This window comes from Phalacrocorax carbo, chromosome 3 (assembly GCF_963921805.1).
Source record: "Phalacrocorax carbo chromosome 3, bPhaCar2.1, whole genome shotgun sequence".
Taxonomy (NCBI): domain Eukaryota; kingdom Metazoa; phylum Chordata; class Aves; order Suliformes; family Phalacrocoracidae; genus Phalacrocorax; species Phalacrocorax carbo.
This window is the reverse complement of record NC_087515.1, coordinates 122467911-122490131: the sequence shown is the minus strand read 5'-3', so window position 1 is coordinate 122490131 and position 22221 is coordinate 122467911. Positions and strand designations below refer to the sequence as shown.

Here is a 22221-nt window from a genome sequence, read left to right as displayed (position 1 = left end):
TGGTTCCTGAAATAATTCATCTGGGAAAATGCACATCGCCTACATTTGCTAGGCTTTGCCTAATAGTTTAAAATTTATCCCTCTCCATATTTTTTTACCCAACATTTAGGCACTAGATGCTGATCAGACTTATGGCTTTTGTTGACTTAGAATTATGAGAGGAATAATTATTCTGCCTTGTTAATTACATCCCTTTCTGTTTTTTACACTCTAAAATTGATATTTGATTCTTGAATAGAGCTTCACTTTGGGGGCACAGTTAATTCCTGCCTAAACAGGATGATAAAAATCTTTTAAAACCATAATCTGGTATTAAAATTCTGTGTTATATCTAACTGTAACACCTTTTGTGTAAATCAAGCAAAGTTAGTTTTTATCTTCTCATATCTGAAGCTTCTCTTATTCTTAATTTACCAGACACGATTTAAATTAATGAGGAAGTTTGTGTGTCTTTTTGGAAGTTAGACATTAATCTCCCTTTTTGTCGAAAATTTTAAAGAAATAACGTGTTCTCACTGCTTAAAGCCAAGATAAGGTGCTTCTTTTTCAGCAACCAGATGGGACTAGTCTGTCGTAGCATTAGCATTGGCAAGCAGGTAAACTATTTATATTGACTGAAGCAGCAAAATCTGCTGCGTTGTAGCAGTCCAGTTTGGACAGTGAAGGCTCCCTCCTGCCCCAGGGCTGTGATTTGTTTGGGAAACCTGCACCTTTCCTTCTGAGGCAGGTTAAAAATCCCAGTGACTGGACTTCTGGCTGTCTTTGATGTATACAGAAGCTGAAAGTTCCTCTTTAAAGCCTTTTTTTTTTTTTCATGTGCTTGTGAATTGGACAATACTGTCCTTGTGAGCTACCTAATATTGACTTGAGTGGAAGATTTTAGTGTGGCTCAGGAAAAGAACATGCTCTTAAACAGTTTGATACTTACTTATATCAAACCCAAATTGTGCTGACAGGTCCCAGATGTGCTTTTCCATTTGCATCATTTCAAATGCTGCAGCAGTATGAGAGTTGTGGGACCATGCAAGCTGGGGAACAGAAAAGCATCAGAACCCTTTTGAAGGCCAGGTGGAATTTGGATCAAGTCCTGTCGCTATGACTGTATGGAGAGGGTGATCAGTCTGATTATTTTGTTTCCCAGATTCATGCCTTACTCTACCTTTTTGTACAAGATGGTCTCTCTAGACCATGGCTGTTGTACCATGGTACCTAACCCAAACCTGAATGGTTGCTCTGGAACTGCGAGCAATTTGGCATGCTTAGTCTCCATAGCTGTGGAAGGAGAAGTCACCTAATCCTTTTTTCTATTTAAACAGCCTTTGCTTATTTTTTTTCCTTTATTGGGGAAAAAAAAAGAAAAGCAATGAAGCTGGGGAACTTTAAAGACTTAGTGATACTTGGAGCCATATGCCTGGGACATCTTTTGGCTTCTCCCATGTCTAGCGTGGCAGCATGCATCTGTCATCTGATTCCCTTAAATGAGGTCTTTTTTTCAAAGCTAGAGGGACAGGAGGAAGAGGGTTGTGGATGCTTTAGGTGAAGGTAGGTGTCATCAGTACGTTTCTGGCCATACAGGGCTGTTACTGAGAAGACCGTCTGCCTTCAAGATGCAGAAGAGATAGCAAATGGGTAAAATAAACATTTTTTTCTCCTTGCTTAGTCTCCATGTAAGATTGGGCTTTTGAAGGGCAAAAGTGTAGAGCTTCACAACTTCTCCCAGGTCCCACATCATAAAGTATGGAAGCCCTGGGAGTCAAGTGCTGAGTTCTTGCATGCCACTCCTGCCCCACCAAGCACCAGCAAAAAGAACTGGGATGACTGAATGTCCTAAACAGCACTTGTCTGGGTGATGTAAAACACTGCAGAAATGTTTTTGCCTCATGTTAAAGTTCCTCACTTTACTTCTTCAGTTGCCCTGGAGGGGTAACCTTCATGGATATCTGCCAGATTCTAGTTTGCTTGTATCAGGATTCACATTATTGATCTTAGCACATTTGACCTCAGTAGCCCATTTCCACACAAAAGGAAATGGAAAGAAAACTCAACAAGCTTGCCCAGATGAGTCTTTTATTTAATACTCCTGCTCCTGCTTCATAACTGCAGTAGCCATGGTGTATCACAGTAGCCAAATAAAACATGGTTTGTAACCATAGCCATGTAAAGTTATTTGCATTAGAACCCACCACATAAATAACTCTAAGGAAAATTTATGGATGTAACTTTTCACTTAACTGTAAAATTTGCAGAGCTACCATCTGTAGACATAGTGTCCCTCGGGACACAAAGAAATTGCTGGGACTGTCTTACTGATAATTCCCAGTTTCTTAGGATTACAAGAACAGTGTATACAGATAAAGACAACAAGTTCAGTATGCATTAAACACATTGAGCAATGAAGCTGTTCAGACACAACCAATTGCCCTGCTTGGTTTTTCCGTATTCTCAGTCTTGGGTCACTTACACCCAGCTGGAAACACGAAGGTCCTTAAGATATTCAGGGAAGGTGCTTCAGAGGCCCTGGCTTGAATGCCACAACACACTGGTACCTAGATACTGCTCAGATGGATTGCTGTGATGAGTGCCATATGAATAATGACATTCTTGGATAAAGTAAGTCATGAAATAAATCAGGGCAGGATGATTTATGGAATTTTCAATTGGATCCTGAAATGCCCTGGCAGAGCAGAAATGAAGACAGGAGAAAGCATCTTGTATATGAACAAAAATATCTTTGCACTTTCTGGTGGCAGACGTGATCTATTGGAAACTCTGTTCTTCTGTTTTTCAGACGCTGAACTGGACATGAATGGGATGGCATCGGATAACAACGCTTCCTCCCAGGAAGAATACCTCCCACACTATCTCCAGAAGGAAGACCCCTTTGCATCAAAGCTTTCTAGAGAAGCTGACATTGTAGCTGGGTTTTATTTGACAGTAATTGGTAATGATTTTTTAATTCATCTTTGAAATATGACTACGTCACTGCTTCCTTGCAGGTACTCACAAAGAAGGCAGGAGCTGCCGAACATTAGATGTGTGATTAAATATTTTTCATATTAGAAAGAAAAATCTGGGAGGGAGAGGGGAGAATGTGTTAGAAATACGGTGTCAACAGCATCAGCAGCTAGTGTCAACAGACAGTGCTGTTCCAGGTAGCCAAAAGTGAGAAGCAGTAGACCTTTTGGCAAAAAGTGAAGAAATACTTGATTATTTTCTACTGATAGCTTGCAGTTTGATCAACCAGAACTGGCTTTTGCCCTTGGGGTTGCCATGTGGGTTTTATGGCCTGTTTTCAAAGGCTCTCTCATGTGCAAACGCAGCAAAGAGAACATCCTCAGACATGCTCATTTGACTCTTGCTTGGCTCCTGGCATCAGCTATCCTCTGTTACATATGATATTGAACAGTATTTTCTGTCTAACACCCTCCTCTCTTTCGCTTTGGAGTCTTTTACTGTTTGCAAAGTGACTTTGCAAGCAGAATAAATGCAACTATTTATTGGTTAGTGCACAGAGATGATAGCTGGGACTGATTTCTATGTTAAGTGTTCACATGCCAAAGAGTTGTCCTTCACCTGGAAATACTGGTCTCCCTTGCTTCTAGGAATAAACTGGTCCTTGTTCTTGATGATTTACCATCTTTGCTTTGGGGATGGGGGCAAGGTTATATCATTTTGTGTCAATATGTTTGTTCTCAAGCACTTGAGCTTCTAACTGTTGCCTCAACACTTACACTTCTTTTTGTGGTTTAGGTTTCCTTATGTTTTAGTTTATGCTTTAGTTTATGCAGTTTCTCACAGCTCAGCAGCTATTTTCTCAGTAAAGCTGAGCCAAGGTCATATAACTGTGGGACGCCAAACTGGGCTCCGGGTGCCAGATGGCTGAACACCAGGCTGAATACAGGGTATACAGTGAGTTCCCTGACATTTATTTTGGCTTTGATTAATTCTCTTGTTCTATCAGTTCTGCACAAAATACAAAGATCTTTCAGTCCTACCTTCATGTTTCTCTTTCACCATTTTATATCCCCCCTCCTTCCTACACTCTCTTACTGCCTCTCCCCTGACTGCTCTAAGTAATATAATCTTTTCTGCAGCAGAGGTCTCACAAAAGCTTGAATAATGCGTATTTCTCATTTGTCTTCTGCTTATGTCTTTATCGAAAAAGGAATTCAGAGCACAGAGATGGCAGGTGAAGCTCCATCTCTGTGCTGTTCTCGGTATTCATGCACCATTTTGCATGGATCCTAGCTTTTCACATATATGTATTTTTTCTGCTGCTATGCAGACAGATGTCTTCACTGAACTGTTCAAAACAATCCCCCTTGCTTCTTTTTTTTCACTCAGTTGAGCAAACTTAGTTTAATCCCAGGAAATGGGTCTGAGTGGCTGAAATGAATCATTCTAATGTACACTGTGTTGCCTTGTTATACTGGCTGTATTTAGTGTAGATGTATTCAGTTCCAAAGAAATACACCTGTGAGGTGTGCAACATCTTGAAAAACATAGATGTAATCAAACTAAGGCAAGGAAGAGAAATCATTAATTTCCAGTGCAAAACCGAAAGCTAACCATGAAGGCGCAGATTTACACAAGCAGCGTGAGGAGATGGAAATTATAGTTTATAAAGGGTTGATGATCATTTTGATATTGGGCTTATCAGTGAGATTCCCACCCTCCTGGCCTTGTGGCTGGACATCAAACAGCCTGTGGTTTATTCTTGGCACCCAGTGGCCCAGGCTAGCAAAGTTTAAGCCATAGCTCTGCTGTACACATGTGTAGTTCTACTTTAGACATCATATCCTACCTTTTGCTCTGGGTTCAACTTATTTTTTCATGTCTTTGTTTTGCATTGCATTTTACTTGGTTAGTTACTTTACCTCTGTGGTCATTACACACTCCAGAAGCAGCTTTCATTAGAGTCAAGTATGTTTTTCACATACGCACGTAAATGCTATGTTTGTGTCTTCCTTGGACTTGCATCTATAGCGTAAGATACCACTGGTATCCTGCACAGATATTCAGATATTCTTAATGCCTTTTAGCAATCATTGCAATGTTTTTAAGCAGCCATTGCTTAGCTGCTGGTCAGTCATGCCTTCAGACATTTCAGCAACAGCAGCTGGTTTCATATTTTGAAACCAGTTTTGAAACTGGTAAAGCACCAGCACAGCAGAGCTTTCGACAATCGGCGTAATACAGTAATCGATATTAATTTGCCAGAGGCCAAGAGAAGTAAAGACCCCCCTGCCTTTTATAGGGGTTCGTGTGAAGGACGGTGTTACGCTTTTTTACCAGTAAAGCAGAATTACACCTCAGAGCTCAGCCAACAAGAGAAGGAAATAAACAAATCTGATGGAAGAAGCAATGTCAGGTCTTCTTCTGTGCTTGTGAATAGATGGAGTAAAGTAGTCTTTAAACACATTTTTCTTACAAAAAAAAAAAAAGTCTTTGCTTGGGCTAATGCTTCTCATGTGAGTTGTACCTTATAAGATCGGTTCAGCTTAGTGCCTTGGGGATGCCACCATTAGCTCCTGCTGATGCGCAGATTCGTGTTTTATTACCCATTCATGTTTAGGTGGAGAGCAACATTTTAATAATATCTTGGGCCTGCAAAAATACAAGAAGTTAGAAGGAAATTAATCTTTGTTGTTCCCAGGTAAATCTCTTGAGCTGCTTTTTTTACTTTCTGCAAACAAAAATAATCTTAAATTTCCTTTTCCACTAAGCTGATTCCTGACAGTTCAAAGCATCCACATTTCTGTTGGGACAAGAAACACTGCTGTGCAGAGGTTTTCAGTGGTAGGTAGTGGATCTTAAGGCAGTGGAGAAGGAAGCCTAGCTCTGTGAAAACATTCGCTGACATCAAATTCCACACAAAAGTCTTGCTAAGGCTGTGAATTTGCTTTAATTGGCAGCTTTATAGTTAATCCCACCTCTCAAGTGTCCAAAAGAGTAAGCAAAAACTATATGCTTAAATAGCTCTGGGCATAGTTGTGTCTTGCAGTAACTCCGCAGTATTACAGATTTACTTTGTAAACTGTGTAATCTGCAGAAGATGGAAAACCAAGCTGGAGCACTCAGCTCCCATACCCAGGCAGGGTTGTAATTTGTGGTTCAGGCTGAACCTGTCCATTGCCACCTTCTTCCACTGAACTGTGTCCCCTACTGCTTTGCAGATCCCTCCCAAGAAATGGTGGCCCTGCTTGAGGATGTCCTGGGTGGACATCCTGATAGGAGAGAGAGGCACTAGCTGCGGAAAGGTGGGAAGCCAGGAGGCGGGGACTGTTACTGGGCATCTTTTGTGCTTGAGGCATGTAAGGTGCCAGCATGTTTAAAATTTATTTTAACAGGGGAAGAAGCTGCACAGTGAACGAACAAGGCTGGAATCCTATCAGGAAACTCGGCAGAGCTTTTAGGGTCAGGCTGGTTCTACAACTGAAGTATCGCAGTTTGAAAATATAAAAAGACGTGGTGTTTTTGCCTTTAAACAAAATCAGGGGTCTTGACCAATCTGTGATAAATTCTCTACAAATGTGTGATCTTTCATCCTATCTACATGTAATTTTTTTAATGGTCTGGAAAAAAAAATATCAGGTGGTACCTATGGTTATAAAAATCCAATTCTTTTCTCTTGTCACTTCCCGAGCTTTTTCACCACTGACTTGACCGTATGGCTGGGTAGGGTGATTAAATACTGAGCAGAGACCTGTGGGCTCTCAGCTCCTTTGAAAGGCCATGGCAAGTACCTATTGATTTGCAAACTGCTGTTGCACACTTCCTCGGTGCGTTATTAAACAGCTTAACTGAAGACAAAATTCTGAAATACCTCCCTTTTTAATTTTTCTGTCTGATGGCTTAGCACCGCTGTAAGACGGGAGAAAAGAAAACTTATTTCTTCTTTTATACACTTCCACCTTTCGCTGCAGGTTAGCTCTTTCTCTGTAGGTGGCACTTTTTTAGTTAGCTCATCTTTAGCTCTTTGTGTATATTTATGTAATAGTGTTACGGTGCCATGGACAGTTGTGCCCTGAACTGTTTGCTCCTGGAAATGAGCCTTTATTTTATACCTGAAGAGTCTTTTTCCCCCTGTTTCCCACCCCAGGCTGTGCCCAGACACACAGCTTGCCAGCACCTACCAGAGCTGGGGGCCTGCACCAGCAAGGACTTCGGTTAGCTGTTACAAAAAACTTTTTAGTAATAGGAAAAATGAAGCATTAGATGGCTCATCCAGGGAGATGATAAAGTTTTTATCACCAAGGATTTAAAAAATAATTCAGATGAGCAATTGTCAGATGCAGGTATAGACAAAGACAACTTATCACTGGACCCCTTCCAGCTGTAGGATTAGGAGGGCAGTGGGCTGGGGCGCTCTGAAACATTGCTATTAAAAATGAGCAGCTGCTTCAGAGACTTCTCTGACGAAGACGTCTCTCTGGACTACCGGTCAGTTGAAAAAGGTTTGGGAAAATGTATTTCAAAGTAAATGCTGGCACACCAGATATCCTAAATATCACTAGAAAGAAAATGGCAATAAGAGAGAAAAGGATTAAGATATATGAAAAATGCTCAGCAACAATGGGATTCATCCACTTGGCTGCAAGGAAGAAAATCATTCAAGTGAATATCAGTACCTACTTATCACAGAATCACAGACCGGTGAGGGTTGGAAGGGACCTCTGGAGATCATCCTGTCCCACCCCCTGCTTGAGCAGGCACCCCCAGAGCAGGGGCACAGGGCCGCGTCCAGGCGGGGGGTGAATGTCTCCAGGGAAGGGACCCCACAGCCTCCCTGGGCAGCCTGTGCCCCTGCTCTGGCACCCGCACAGGGAAGGGGTTTTGCCTCATATATAAGTAGAACCTCCTGTGTTCCAACTTGTGCCCATTGACCCTTGGCCTGGTGTTGGGCGCCACTGGAAAGGGTCTGGATTAATTCAGATTAATAACAGATTTAACAGATTATAACAGATTAATTCTGTTATAATTCAGATTAAATTTTCAAAGCCATAAGAGTTTATAAAGGATGAATCTAATTTGCTGAGAAAACCTAATATTAAATGATAAACCAGCTGCTGCCCTGTTCATTTTTTTAAAATATTCTAGAAAGCCATACTGTCAGTATAAATATAACAAGTGTTTCCAATTGGATGAATGTTGCATTTATTCAAAATCAAAGTATTTTTCTCCTGAGCTTGGTAAACTTTTGATTTCACAGTTACTCATATTTCTTGGGAAATAGTTGGTTTTAACCTCTGGGAACCATTTTTCTCTCTGCCTCATACATTTCCCCAGGTTGGGTTTCTTGGTTCTGTGAGGACATGGCACCCTTGCAAGGGGATCTTCCATTGATGGGCCAGAGGAAATCCCCATTTAATTCCTGAGGTTTAATTCCTGAGGTCTGGCCTCCCAGCAAACTCTGATGAAAATTATGTGGTGTTCAAACATACAGTATTTGGTGAGGGCGGCATTGCTGGGAGGGTGGGGGGCTGCTGGGCTCTTTTTGAAATGCAGAATATGGCTGAGTTTGTACCACCAGAGCCGTGTGTAGGAAGGCACCACGGAGAGTGACTTTTCTGCCTCGTTGAAAGAGGAAAGTTGTGTTATTTACAACTTCTTTATAGTAGTGTGGAGGGTTGGCCTCAGCCAGCAGCCAGGCACCCAGGGCAGCCGCTTGCTCACAGCCCCTTGCAGTGGGATGGGGAGGAAACAGAAAGAGCAAAGGCAGTGGAGATACAGACAGGGTGGAGGTAAAGACAGGGAGATACTCACCAGTTACTGTTGTGGGCAAAACAGACTCACCGTGGGGAATTTAACTTAACAGAAAACAGGTAATTACTGGTTCAGGTAGTGAGAAACAAAGATGACAAACATAAAACTTAAGGAAAACACCTTTCCTCTGCCTTTCCCAGACTGAACTTCACTCCAACACCTTCTCCCTCATTGCTGTTGCCTTTGGTGAGGCAATGGCAGTTCGGGAAGTTGGGGTCTTTGCCACTCTTTGCTTTTCGCTCTTTTCTTCTGCTTCTCCCCCCTTCTTACTTGCCGTCTCTGCTCCAGCGTGAGCTCTCCATGGGCCATGGTCCCTTCGGGGTGTTCACCTTTGGGGGTGTCTCTTGCTTCCTGGAAGGGATGCTGCGTGCTGTGCTGTCCTGCCTTTCCACTGCAAAACACTCACTCCGGGCTCAAACTCTTTCAGACATGAGTTAGTGAGGAAACAGTTTTCGTTAAGGGAACTGGGAACACTGCAATTTTTGATACCAGTGTGATTAGCTCCACGGCTGATTAATCGCTTGCAGCGCTGGTCCCTGCAGGTCCTTGGTGCTGGTATGGCAAAAAAGATGTCAGCCAACATGAACAAGATCCCTCCTCAAGCACTGAATTCCAGCTGGAAGTGAAAATCAGATATATTTAATAATTTTTCTTTCTTATGATAGAAATAAATTTTTATTGTAAAATTCAAGATGCAATATTAATATCTTAATTTACATTATTTTAGAAATGTATCCCTCAGTGTCTGATTATAGCATTTAATAAAAATAACGGTAGTCAGAGATTGAGGCCCTTGTGATTACAGGCAGATGAATTTCATTCTTGTGGTTGTATAAATAATTGTGAGATGAACGGGGTTGATCAGAACGGAGAAATAATGGGATTTCTTTTACATGCATTCAAATCATAGTTGAGCAGGCTCAGGTGGTGAAGGCGATGCCCTGCTGCAGAGGGAAAAGCCGCTTTTGCTGTGAGAGGGAGGTGTCTGCAGCAGATGTCTTTATAGGCTGGATAATGAGGATGAGACGATCATGTTTCAGAGTAAAATGTCTAGCCTTGGGACCACAGGTTCAGGCTGAAAATATCAGCGGATTTCACAAGGAAGACGGGTTATTGCTGTTTTTGAGGAGAATTCTCATTTGATTGTTTCTCTTTTTTTTTTTTTTTTTAATAGGGATTCTTTCAACTCTGGGAAACGGGTATGTTATTTTTATGTCCTCAAAGCGAAAAAAGAAGTTGAGACCTGCTGAGATAATGACTGTTAATTTAGCAGTGTGTGATCTGGGCATTTCAGGTAATTCCATGTCTTAATTCCACTCATTTTTACCATGCCACCATTCTTTCTGGCAGCAGCAAGAGTCAGTCCTCAGGAAGTCATGGGGAGCCCAAAATGCCTTTTGCTCTACTATTTACATAGAAGTAAGAGAGAAGGATAGAAAACAACATTCCTGAACAGCTTGATGGAAAGAAATGAAAAGTACAGAGATAAAAAATAAGATTGTATTTATCAATCAGGCAAAAATCCTGTTCACCTCAGCACTGGGCAGGCCTTCAAAGACAGGTCCCATGTGCATTTTCACACAATAAACCCAAAATAGCTCAGTATTAATGTTGAAGAAAATTATATTTCCTTGCTGTAGGATACAACAGGAGAGATCCAGGTACCTCAAAAATGCATATTTAGCCAAATATGACTGGGGAAGGGCATGAGGAGAAAGAACTGGAAAATGCCAGTGGCCATCAGTCTATCAAAGCTAATAATTTTCTCTCTAGTGACTGTCCTCTTTTATCTCTGGGTCAGAAAAATAAACATTTTTGTCAACCTATAGAGTAAGAGCACCATTAGTGAACTGGAGGGACTTTCATTTCAACCTCACAGCCTGGATGCCCTGGCATGAGAGAAGGGAGCTTTGGAAAGGTTTACACGAAGTTGCAGAGTCAAAAGCAACTGGAGATCATTGCAGATTTGGAGATCACTCCTTTGGCTCTTGACATGAGCCTCATTCAGCTGCTTATGGCTACATGCGCATGCAGAGGGAGGACTGGACGCCCTTTAGAAAAGGATATTTTGGATGGCAGGCAATCCAACGCGTATAAAGGCCTGATGTGATCCAGCTGACCATGGCATGTCCCCAGTGCAATACAAATTCCAGTATGTTCCCATGCTCCCAAATTCATCTGTCCCCTATGAGTTTTATAGACCAGGACCCCTGCCCCCAGATCCAGTGCATGCTTTTTCTGCCCTTGTCTCTGCCAAATGCTTTTGCATTCATCCAAATGCCTAAAATAGCACTGAACAACACAAAATGATGGCTCCCTGCCTCCCAAAGCTGAAGCTCATTGTGGTCTCACTGCACACAGCCAAGGAGCTGCTCACCCCCTCAACTTCCAGTAATTTTGATGCCTCTTGATGATCTGTAAACATGGTTTTCTAAAGGAGATACTTCTGAATTCAGCAGAGGAAAGGCGTTAGTATAAATGTCTCTGTTCTGCTACTGCACAAAGTAATTCCAGTGACTTCTTTGGCATATCTGCCATGGAGACACGATTTTCATTTTGCAGCACTTAGAAGTTAAAAAAAAAAAAAAGACAAGTTTGTGCCTCTTCTGTGATGCTCCCATCTCCTTTGTGTCCCAGGAGTCTGCCTTATTTTATAAGGCTCATATCTGACTCCAGTGAGAGTCACTCCAATGAGACATAGTGTTCAGGAGAATTTCTGTAGCTATATATTTGGAATGTAAACAGATATCTCCTAACCATCTAAGCTGAATGTCCCAACCATACAAACTACAGCTTGTTTGGGAGCCCCTTTAGCATGAGAGCTGCTAGTTTCTCTGTTAAGGCCTGTCATCAACATACCACTTGGTGACCTTGTCTTCCATGGGGATATTAATCTATCTGTGTGTTTAAGTTTTGTAATCACAAATAATTGTGATTGACACACCCACGTGTGCTTTTTCTCCCTTCTTTCTCCTTTTTTTTTTTTTAATATATTAATGGAAGGTGTTGACTCAAGAAATGTAGTGTTCTGTCTGCTGGACTGATTAGAGTGAAGATGGGACTTTTTCCGCAATCTTTGTATTTCACGCACTTGTCTTAGCACGTTTTTCAAGAACGGGGTTCTGCCATGGCCCTGCTTTGTGCAGATTTCCACAGGGTGGCACCAGCCACTTGTTCAAAACTGCGTCAGTCTCATTTCGCACTGATACCACGCTCTGAGTCCTGTGCTGCTGAAGAGAAATTTGATTTTGTGCAAAGAAATATTTTGGCCTTTAGAGCTGGCAATGATTTACATGAGTAAAGTTGCTGACTCTTAGCATATATCCTACACCTCGCCATATGTCATGTTTTTCTTAAAACCTTAATCACTGGGGTTAGCTTTTGCTTGAAAAATTAAAGTACATTGCTTCTGCTCAGAGAAAAGCACATAATAGAGACCTGAGCACAACCTTCAGGCTCAGGCAGAATTTTCCTTACAGGCTTAGGCTAAAGGAAAAGAATCCCCAAATACTGTGTTTAAAAATAGGGCTCATTTTGAAGTGATTTCAATCGTGATGCTTTTGGCACAGAAAATGGAGCAAAGGCCATTTTCTGCAAGATTTTGTTTTGGTAGAAATGCTTTGATTTTCTGTTAAGAATGAAAACAAAATGTTTAGTTTTGCATCAGTTTGTTCTGAAATAGGATATTTTTGGGAACAATCCAAAATATTTTTCTACAGATAACTTAAAATAGAGACTTTTGTCTTGACTTCTACAGGTAGGTTACCTTGTGGCAGTTACAGTTTGTAAGACCATTTTTGCCTTCTTTATAAACCAATTCACTGAACTTCCATGACATTACAGACAGTGCGGTTCAGCCGGGGAAACTAGCCCAGGGCAGCCAAGGTGCTTTCAGCTCCCTGAGGTGCTCTGGCAACTCCTGTGCCAGAAAGAACACAGTCACAGGAAGGTGGGGTTCAATATTTAATGTTGTTTGAATGTTGCATTAGAACCGTTCAGGCCTTGGAGCATTTCAGGTCAGTCTGGTAAGTAGAAATGAAGGATTTGGAAAACATTCTAATGTTCCTAGATTGGAAATTTTTGAGTTTTGTGTTCCATTAAAGTTGATATTTGTTGGTCCAGTTTGAGACAAAAAAAATAAATAAATCAGGAAATGGAAATTTCCAACTAGAAAATTACAATTTCCAAACTTTCTCATTTTCATGACATAGAATATGAATAATTCTAATCTGATTTAAGGTGAGAATGGAGCAACATATGACCTAACTTTACTTCTTCCATAACACACCACCCACTTTTCCAAATGGAGAAATGAGCTAAGGTGCCACTGGGACAGAGTCTCCAAAATAGTTAGGTTATTTCCCTTCTGTTTGGGGATGCTTAAAAGTTTTTAATATCTGTGGCCAGGTGACTTCCTGAGCGTCACCAAGGAAAAGTGTGGTATGGACAGGAGCTGAAACCACTTCTGCAGCTCAAGTCCATGCTGTGACCGTAGCACCATCTTCCTTTCTAACCTAACACTTTACCAGAGTATGCATCCTACTGTGGGGCCTTGATAGGTTTGCAGATGTCTTCTTTGAAGGCAAATTTCTTTATCCTGTGTTTGAAGATGCTCAACTGATTATAGGGATGTGGCCTAACTAGATCTGTGCCTGTTTCAAACCCAGACTCACCAATCATCCATACTGTTACATAATGGCATGTGTTTGCATGTGAACTTAACATATAGCCTGAAGTTTTCATAATGGGAAGAGCTTCCACATGCTCAGTACCAGACTAGGGGTTTACTTCTGGTTCATGTGGTCTGTTTTAGCACCCGTTTCCAGCCATTCTGTGGGCTTGGCTCATCCTACCACAGCATAGATGCTACGGGATATAGCTACAGCTGTCCTAGGCTTAGTCCTGTGGATGGAGGACACGCAAGTCATCACATCTGTTGTGCCTGAAGCCCTCTCTCCACATAGCAGAGCATTTTTACTGGTATTGGCTTTGGACAAAGGGGAGAGTTTGCTTTTCTGAAAATGGGTGGTTTTATCAGTGATGGATTTTATCAGTCAACTGACATTCTTCTCTCCTTTTGAAGTTGTAGGAAAACCCTTTAGCATCATTTCCTTCTTTTCTCACCGCTGGGTGTTTGGATGGATGGGCTGTCGCTGGTATGGATGGGCTGGTTTCTTCTTTGGCTGTGGGAGCCTGATTACTATGACAGCTGTCAGCCTGGATAGATACCTAAAAATCTGCCACTTGTCTTATGGTAAGAAAGAAAACTCTATTAAATTACTATAGAAAAACTATATGTATTCTAGTTTTCTAGACTGAAATAATACTTAAGCTCTTCAAAGTGCTAAATATTGAGGGGAATACACAGATAAGAGAAACATATTTGTGTGATCAAAGTAACCCCAAATAAATTTGTATTGCTGGAGGTTTAACCTTCCCTGTTGTTTCTCTGTTGTCTGCTTAAGCCATAGGTTTTAGTAATCATTCATAGATAAATCACTTTGTGTCTATCAAGGCCTATTATCATTAACAGGTGCAAATATTGTACATATTGCAAGGTCTTAAGGACCTTGTTATTCCTTGTTAGGTGTCTAAATTCCTTTAAGGTATGTGGCAAGCTATTTAGAACATCTAAAAGATCTGGATGTGCAATAGGTCATAATGTCATATTGTCTTTCTGATAGGGAGATGGAACCTGAGAGGGTGAAATGAATTTAGCAATGAAAGCTGTTATCACCATATCCATCAATATCTTATATCTCTTGAATATGATGTATTATATGCTTCATTCTTTCAAGTTAAAAGACGTCACAGTTTAGAGAAGATGTTTTTCTTGCATTGGAAGGGACTAACTCCCCAACAGAAAACAGGGAATACTCAAGGTAACTTTACATATAAGAAACACCTTGCCCATGTGACTGGAGGGACATACAACAGATTTCATTATAATGACATATAATATCAATCATTTAATGTTAAGTTAGAAAGAATGTTTGCAGCTAGGGAGCGTAAGTAAGCTGGTCTGCCCCATAACTGAGTACGCTATCAATTAAAAACTGTGATACTATGCTAAGACCTGCTTTCATAGATCCTGGCATGTCCATACTTTTTCCTTATATGTGAGTGCAGGGAAGATCTCCTTAGCTGACTTTTAAATACACCATTCACATTATGCAGGATTTCAGTTCTTTCCATAAAAGCCTTATCAAAATAATTCAGTGGCAATCCAAATCATAGACAATTTTTCACAGACTTGGTGAGCTGAAGTAAGTAGTTCATGGGTGGCCGCATTCACACCATGAGCTCTGGTATTTAGTATGACATCTTAGTTCAAGAGAGACAGAACATTTCAAAACCTTTTTTCTCAAAGGCTATCTGATCATGGTTGTCCATACAAAATGATGGAGAGCAATAAATGTATTTAGCATTTTAAGTCCAGGTGGTTAACTTAGTCTTTTTTTTTTGTATAAGGCCTAAATCAGTCATCAGGAACCTGGAGCACTTGACTGTATACCTACACCTTCATTTAGCTCCTAAAGCAGCAACTGTTTTTCAGTTTTGGCTTTTTTTGTCTGGGTTTTTTTGGGTTTTGTTTGCTTGTTTGCTTTTGTTTTTGTAATAGGTTGTTATGATTTGACAATAGTTGTGAAAATAATGTCACTCTCTTAATACTTACACTGAACTCAGCAAACCACCTTTCTGTCTCTCAGCCATTGTGCTCAAATACATCATTTGTCAGTCAGTGTTCATTCTCCTTCCAGTGATCTGGAAACCTAAAATCAGCTGGGGAAGGGACACTGGTCTCATCCAAATTACAGTTGTTTCTTTGCTTTGGTTTTGTTTTAAGTCATTCTCAAACCCTGAAGAAAGCTCCTCAATGTCAGTGGATGGGGAGTGAAAACAGATGAGAGCTTCCAAGGTGGAAGGAGCTGTTATAATATCATAGCTGGAATTTCTACATAAATTATAGGTTTCAACTTGTTAGTCCTATGTGAATCGAACCTGTTGAACGTAGGTGATGATGGAATGCTTGTAAACTGAAGCTTTTTCTAGATGAATTAGTGTTGTTTGCAAGATGGTCAGAGAGACAATATTCCACTCCAATACTCTAGGCATGCCATTATCATTTAATAAAAAAGATGGACGAGGATACATGAAAACACCTATTATTAGTTCTTCTGACAGTACACATGGTGATTTACTATTCTGGAAAAGAATGACAAGGTAAAAATAAATCTTGGGTATGTTATTTCCTCTGTAAAGCCTTGTCTTTCAGTCCCTTGGGTTAATAATTTATGTTGAGGAGTGTCCTGAGATCAGACTTTAGCCAGTTAATATATGATGGGAGGAATAGGAAATAAAGTAAGTTACATTATACAGCTGCAGCAAGTAAGCCTTCATACTGAATAATGTAAGGCTGAATTAAACACTTAAGTCTTCATGTGGGCTGAACCTCCATCTCTTCTGACCACACACTATGAATACGCCTTTACAGGCTACAAAACAATTTTCAAAACTACTACACAAGGTTCCCACGATTGTTGCTGAGCTAGTTGTTTGGATTGCTTGTGTATGGACTCCTATAGATTGTAAATCATCACAGCCTAAAGTAAAGATCTGAAATAAAGTCGGGTGGAGCCCTCCTTATGACTGTGCATTTCTCTTCATGAGGTACAATGAGGGCTGGGGTGGCTAGCTCAGGGGTCACTATTGACAGCTGGAAAGAGACGAGATGTACCCTACAGAGTTTCTGTCAAACAGCCAAGCAAACTCTTACTGCATGTGTACAATGACATGGTCAATTGTGCCAAATATATATGGACGTGAATTTGTAACTCTTGAATTATCTTCCAGGTACCTGGCTTAAGAGACATCATGCATTTATCTGTCTGGCAATAATCTGGGCCTATGCTACGTTCTGGGCTACGGTGCCTTTTGCTGGTGTGGGGAACTATGCCCCTGAGCCGTTTGGGACCTCCTGCACTCTGGACTGGTGGCTGGCGCAGGCTTCGGTGGCTGGCCAGGCTTTTATTCTGAGTATTCTTTTCTTTTGCCTCTTGTTCCCAACTGCAGTCATTGTGTTTTCCTATGTCAAAATAATTTTAAAAGTCAAATCGTCTACCAAAGAAGTTGCTCACTACGATACCAGGATTCAGAACAGCCACACACTTGAAATGAAGCTGACCAAGGTAGGTAGGAGGATTTAACTCAGTCTGCTCTGTCAGATTGTAAAAGCAGGCTTGGAGAACTTCAACCATACGCTCTCCTATGCTGAGTGATAGAACAATGCTCTGAAGGTGGTTCTTTTAGCTTTCTCTTCCGTTACTGTCAAGATGGGAAAAAGCAGAGAGTTTCGTAGTTAGGTCACTCGAGTGCCTGAGATCGTGATTCAGTCTGAAGCTCTGCCACAGCTTTCATGTGTGACCTTACGCAAGTCACATCATCTCCCTGGGGCTCTGTTTCCCATCATAAAACTCCCTTTGCTTTCAGAAACAGTTGTAAATAGATATTTTAAGGCATTTCAGGTGTCCAGGAATTATAACAGGAAAACAGATAAAAAGCAGATTATTTTAGCAGGGAAATAAAACTTCCAGACAGCTTTCATTCCACTGTTAATGAAGAGATAAAACAAAGTAAATCCTTTGATATTGCAATTGTTTTTATGCCAATAATGTATCATTTAGGTTCAGCCATGAGCTGCTGATAAAAATGCACTCAAGTGATAAAATTAATTTGCCATCTCAGACCATGTCCTATCTTCCCTTTCTGAGTGAATCTGTTTTCTTTTTGGCAACGGTGACAGCCGTGATCCTTGCTGATACTGGTTATTGTGCCAGGAAATCTCTCAAAATCAAAACTTGTACTGAACAAAATCACACTCCTTAGTTGTAGGAGATTCACCAGCCATGCCGAGCGGGAGAGAAGCAGCATCTTTTGCCTGGCTGATCAAATTTTATTACATTTTTTGGGAGTTGAACTGAAAGCTATATAATATACACAATAAGTGACATTATATCCAAATGTATCAAAGCATCTCATCTAGCTACCTGTATGGTCAGTGCTGCCAATAAAGCTGGGAAAACTGTACTTGCCTTTAAAAAGGGATCCTTCAATGCAGTACCATTTTGTGGTTATTCAGCACCTTTCCTTTGAAGAAGAACAGAAACTTTTGATTTGAGGTTGCAGATTTATTTTTGCCATATTGGAGGGATCATGTAAAACCTCAGTGTGATCTAAGTCAAAACTCTAGTCCCTTCTCTCTCTTGGGTCTACAGTGGAGAACACGTTGGGATATGTAAAAATATGGCAAATGAGTCTCCATCATAACCCATTTAACTCCACAGACCAGTTTACAATTTATAACAAACAGGCTGTGTTCCAGATCCTCGACTCACATGCACGGTTTCCTCAGTGACAGACAACCAAAAAAAAAGAAAAACATAAAAGAATGAAATTTCCGTGAAAATAATATTACCATCAGGACGTGGGACCAAAGGCTCCACAGAGGTTTATGCGATATCCAAACCCCTCGTGCTTTCTGATGATTTTTTGTGGAATCCTGCTCATTGCCTTATTCCAGACGAGTGCACATGTATTACTGTCGGTCCGATGCAGCAATACCCTGCCAACAGCAGAAGTATAATGGCATATGTTCTTCAGGAGGTATTATTGCATGGTGTCATTAGAAGCTGTATCAGGCTGTAACTGAGATCAGACAGGGTGGTTCAGGTAAAGTGTGTAAATCATAAATTTTGGCCCTAAACAGTTTTTCTTTAATATTTATGCCAAACATTCCTATGGCTACTTTTCCTCCTGTTATAAAGAAGTCCTTTTCTTATTTACCAGGAATGCAACCTAAACGTTTTGTAGAAATTTCCTTTTTAAAGCGTCTAGAGATTCCAATGGAGTACAAATTCCATGCTATGGATTAGGAGAAAGAAAGCTAGACATTGTACTAGCATTCTCACTCTTAATTAAATTCCCAAGAGTTTCAATTCTGGCTTACCCAGGTAAATACAGTCATTTTTTTTTTTATCTGCTGGAGTGGGTATACCCAGGCACTTGACAGCTCATGCCTTACTGAATGACTTTCTGCTTACTTGTTCCATATTTGTCTTGAAAGGGATTCAAATGGTTGGCATTTTTCCAGGGACAGATAGACCATAGACCCCCTCCCGGGTGCAGGCAGAAGGTAAACCTAGTCTGGCAAAACTCTCTTTCCTCCTGTTACCAGTGGCCACCCTCATGGCAGGTTACTGGTCCCACTGGTGTTTGGCACCTTCTCTGTGGGATATCAGCACAACCTACAAGAGAGGAAAAAGCCCTGCATTGGATTAGGGTGTTGCAAACTCTTCTTTCTTCTTCTTTTCCTAATTTCCTTTGCTTTTGCCTAGGTGACTGGTACCGGGTGCTACAGAAGAGGGAGCTATAGTAGATATAGACAGGGTTATACTCTTCTAAATAAACTTGCCTACAGAGATACTCAGGGTCCCCCGCTCCCACATACCATCAGGCCCTACTTTAGTCCTGGAAACTTCTTCAGAGACTTTGATTTTATGAACTTTAATCTGATTTGAAAGCACCCAGAATCTGGAAGACTTGCACTTAATTATTTTTTGGTTTTGTTTTCTCAGTGCATGCTTCTTTCATTCTGGAATGGAAAAGAGACTGGGTTTCTTCTTGAAAATCTGAGGAATATTTGATTGGAAGAGGCTATAGAAGTGAAGAGCTGTGCAAATAAGCAAGAAAACAAACAAACAACAAAGAAAAACCATATAGGAAATGTTTCCAGTTTAACCTGCGTTCATTTCAAAGATCTTGCGAAGATTTTAAAAAACTGTCACAGTTCTGTGTTATATATTGTCCTAAGAAAGAGTCTGTATGTTTTTAAAGGGCTCTCCTCCTTAAATAATTTAAATTTGATGTCAAAGAGTTGTTATTTTCTGAGATCTCATTTAGTTTCCTCATGTTCAGCCTGACCTTATAACATTTTAAAGGCCTGTGACAGCAGACATTAACTGCTCTGTGTCAGGCGAGAGGAAAACTGGAGCTAGATAAAGAGAAGAGAAATGCGTGACAGATTTTGTTCATATTGTAAATTCGTCTGAAGCGAGTTATCATTTTTCTTTTCCGTTCTGTTGCATGTGCCCTTGCATTCTGCCTAGCTCTGTGCTATCTGTCCAACTATGCTAGACTAACTTCCTTCTCTCTTCTCTTTTCCTCTCACAAGGTGGCAATGTTGATCTGTGCAGGGTTCCTCATTGCCTGGATCCCTTACGCTGTGGTCTCTGTGTGGTCAGCCTTTGGACAGCAGGATTCCGTTCCCATTCAGTTTTCAGTGGTACCAACTTTGCTTGCAAAGTCAGCAGCCATGTACAACCCAATTATTTACCAGGTCATAGACTGTAAGTTTGCCTGTTGCCGGTCAGGTGGATTGAAGATGCTGCAGAAGAAGAGCTCTTTGAAGAAATCAAGGTAATTTCTTTGAGAAGTAAAATATCTTTAAGTACACAATGTTTCAATAATGTGCCAAAATAAGATCTACCAAGAGTCATAGCCCTTTGAATCTTATTTTTTGGTTTTGACTGTGACCTATTCAGGGTCTTTCTTGCCAGGAAAATTTGTAAAGTGACTCTAGCTGTAAAAAGAGAAGCAAGGAGATGGTTCTTAATTTTAGATCCAGGTGCAACTCCAATGATATAGTTGCAAAAAAGCCCCTTTGGTTTTAACGGGATTTGGATCAGTGCTGCACTCCTGTTCCTTTTCTTTCATGTCATAAAATGGGTTATCTCCAGAAGGGCTTGGTGACCTCCATTGCCAGTGAAGTAAATGGGAGAGAACTGTGTTAATTCCTTATATAATTAACCTGTTGATATTATGCCACAGAATTAGCAGGGAGAGACAGCAGTTCCTTAATCACGCTGTAGGTACAACTCACACCAAAAAAACCCCAGACCAAACAAATAAAAGTGTAATAAGGTCTCATAAAAAGGCCTCTTTTCTATTTACAACTTGCTGGCAAAATCTGTGCTGACTGCCAGTGGAGTTCCTGGAAACACAAAGTGTGCACTTGGAGGAAAAAATGCTTCTAGTTCTGTCTTCTGCCAGACAAGTATCTTACTTCTGTGGCTGAACAACAATGAGATAATGATAGATGTTATTCTGACAGTGTAGACTGTAAAAGGGCCACAAGTGCCGTACGACACAGAAGTGATCGTGAATCCGTAGAATTCTGGTAATTTGCTTCAAACCCTAGAACATACGTGCCTCAGTATGTACTTATTAGAGGCATGAAGACCCATTTCATCATTCATATTATTCCCTTACCAGTTCCAGCATTTTTTGATGTGTTGTTCAGAGAGTGAGTTAATATCTCCAGCTTCTACAGCTTCCCTTAGCAGATTATTCCGTAATCTTAAACTCAGATTTATCGCATCTGCAGAACATATGGAATTTATATACGTTGTAAGTGTTTGAGGTGCCGAATTTATAGTTTATCAAAAATTCATCTGCAGTTTTAGGCAAATGAGAGCCAAATCTGAAGCAGCCTTCAGTGAACCTTTGGAGGCTGGATTTATGTCTAACCTTCACGTTATCACTCTGAAGGAGGAAGGAGGTTTCACTTAGTCCCTCATGCAGAATGCAAGTTGGCTTTCCTAGGCCTCTGCAGCGAACAAAATACTGTGGAAAAATCACATCCCAGAATTAGGAACTTAATTGTCAGCTTGGTACAAACAGAATGATTGTTGTGCTTTCTCCTTCCCATAGGACGTACACCATATCTGCACACAGGGACTCGACGGCGATGAATGAAACGCAGCTAGAAGTATGAAGGCTCATTTCACATACAGCAAATGAAAACCTGATGACAAACGATCGTGCTGTCTCAAGTTCCTCTTTCTGTAAATAAATTAAAACATGATGACAGTTTTAGTTTACTCCCCTGTCCTATGTACAATATAGTTCTTTCCATCCTGACTAAAATAGTGCGATTAGAGCTGGGCAAATGTTCTAAGTACTCAGAGAAAGATGAAACAAAGAAGATTCATATATATAAAAATTTTTCATTCACTTCAGAGCCTTTGAAATACTCTTTTTTTTCTTTTTGTTCCCCCCCCCAGCACTAACAGAAGTGACAGTTTGGACAATATTTTCCTTCACAGAAAGGGAAGTATTCACAAAGACCAGTTTTAGTCTGCTAAAGCTAATCTCCCTAGATTCCTACTGCAGTCACTGGAGAACTGGAGCATGAGAGGAAGGATGCCTTAGGGGACAAATCAGAGTCAAAGCTTCACTTCTCAAGGCCCTGAATCACCCACTGGAGAAACATTAGCCCACTGATTATCCCTTGTGGATATCTTTTCAACTCATGTGGCTATAAGCTATCTTAAAACCACTTTGACTTCAGCCTTTCAATATTCAGAAATATTGTTTTTTACTCAAGGCAAGATCAGA

General features: G+C 40.7%; 1 protein-coding gene across 1 annotated transcript; it reads left to right on the top strand.

Annotated features, from left to right (window-relative positions):
* The first annotated feature begins 2796 nt into the window (after positions 1-2796).
* On the top strand, positions 2797-21764 carry OPN5 (opsin 5). The gene is made up of 6 exons (XM_009500831.2): positions 2797-2941; positions 9941-10060; positions 13850-14020; positions 16621-16955; positions 19997-20241; positions 21535-21764. The coding sequence occupies exons 1-6, from the start codon at positions 2803-2805 to the stop codon at positions 21596-21598; spliced, it is 1074 nt and encodes a 357-aa protein (XP_009499126.1). The 5' UTR covers positions 2797-2802; the 3' UTR covers positions 21599-21764.
* Positions 21765-22221: the final 457 nt, after the last annotated feature.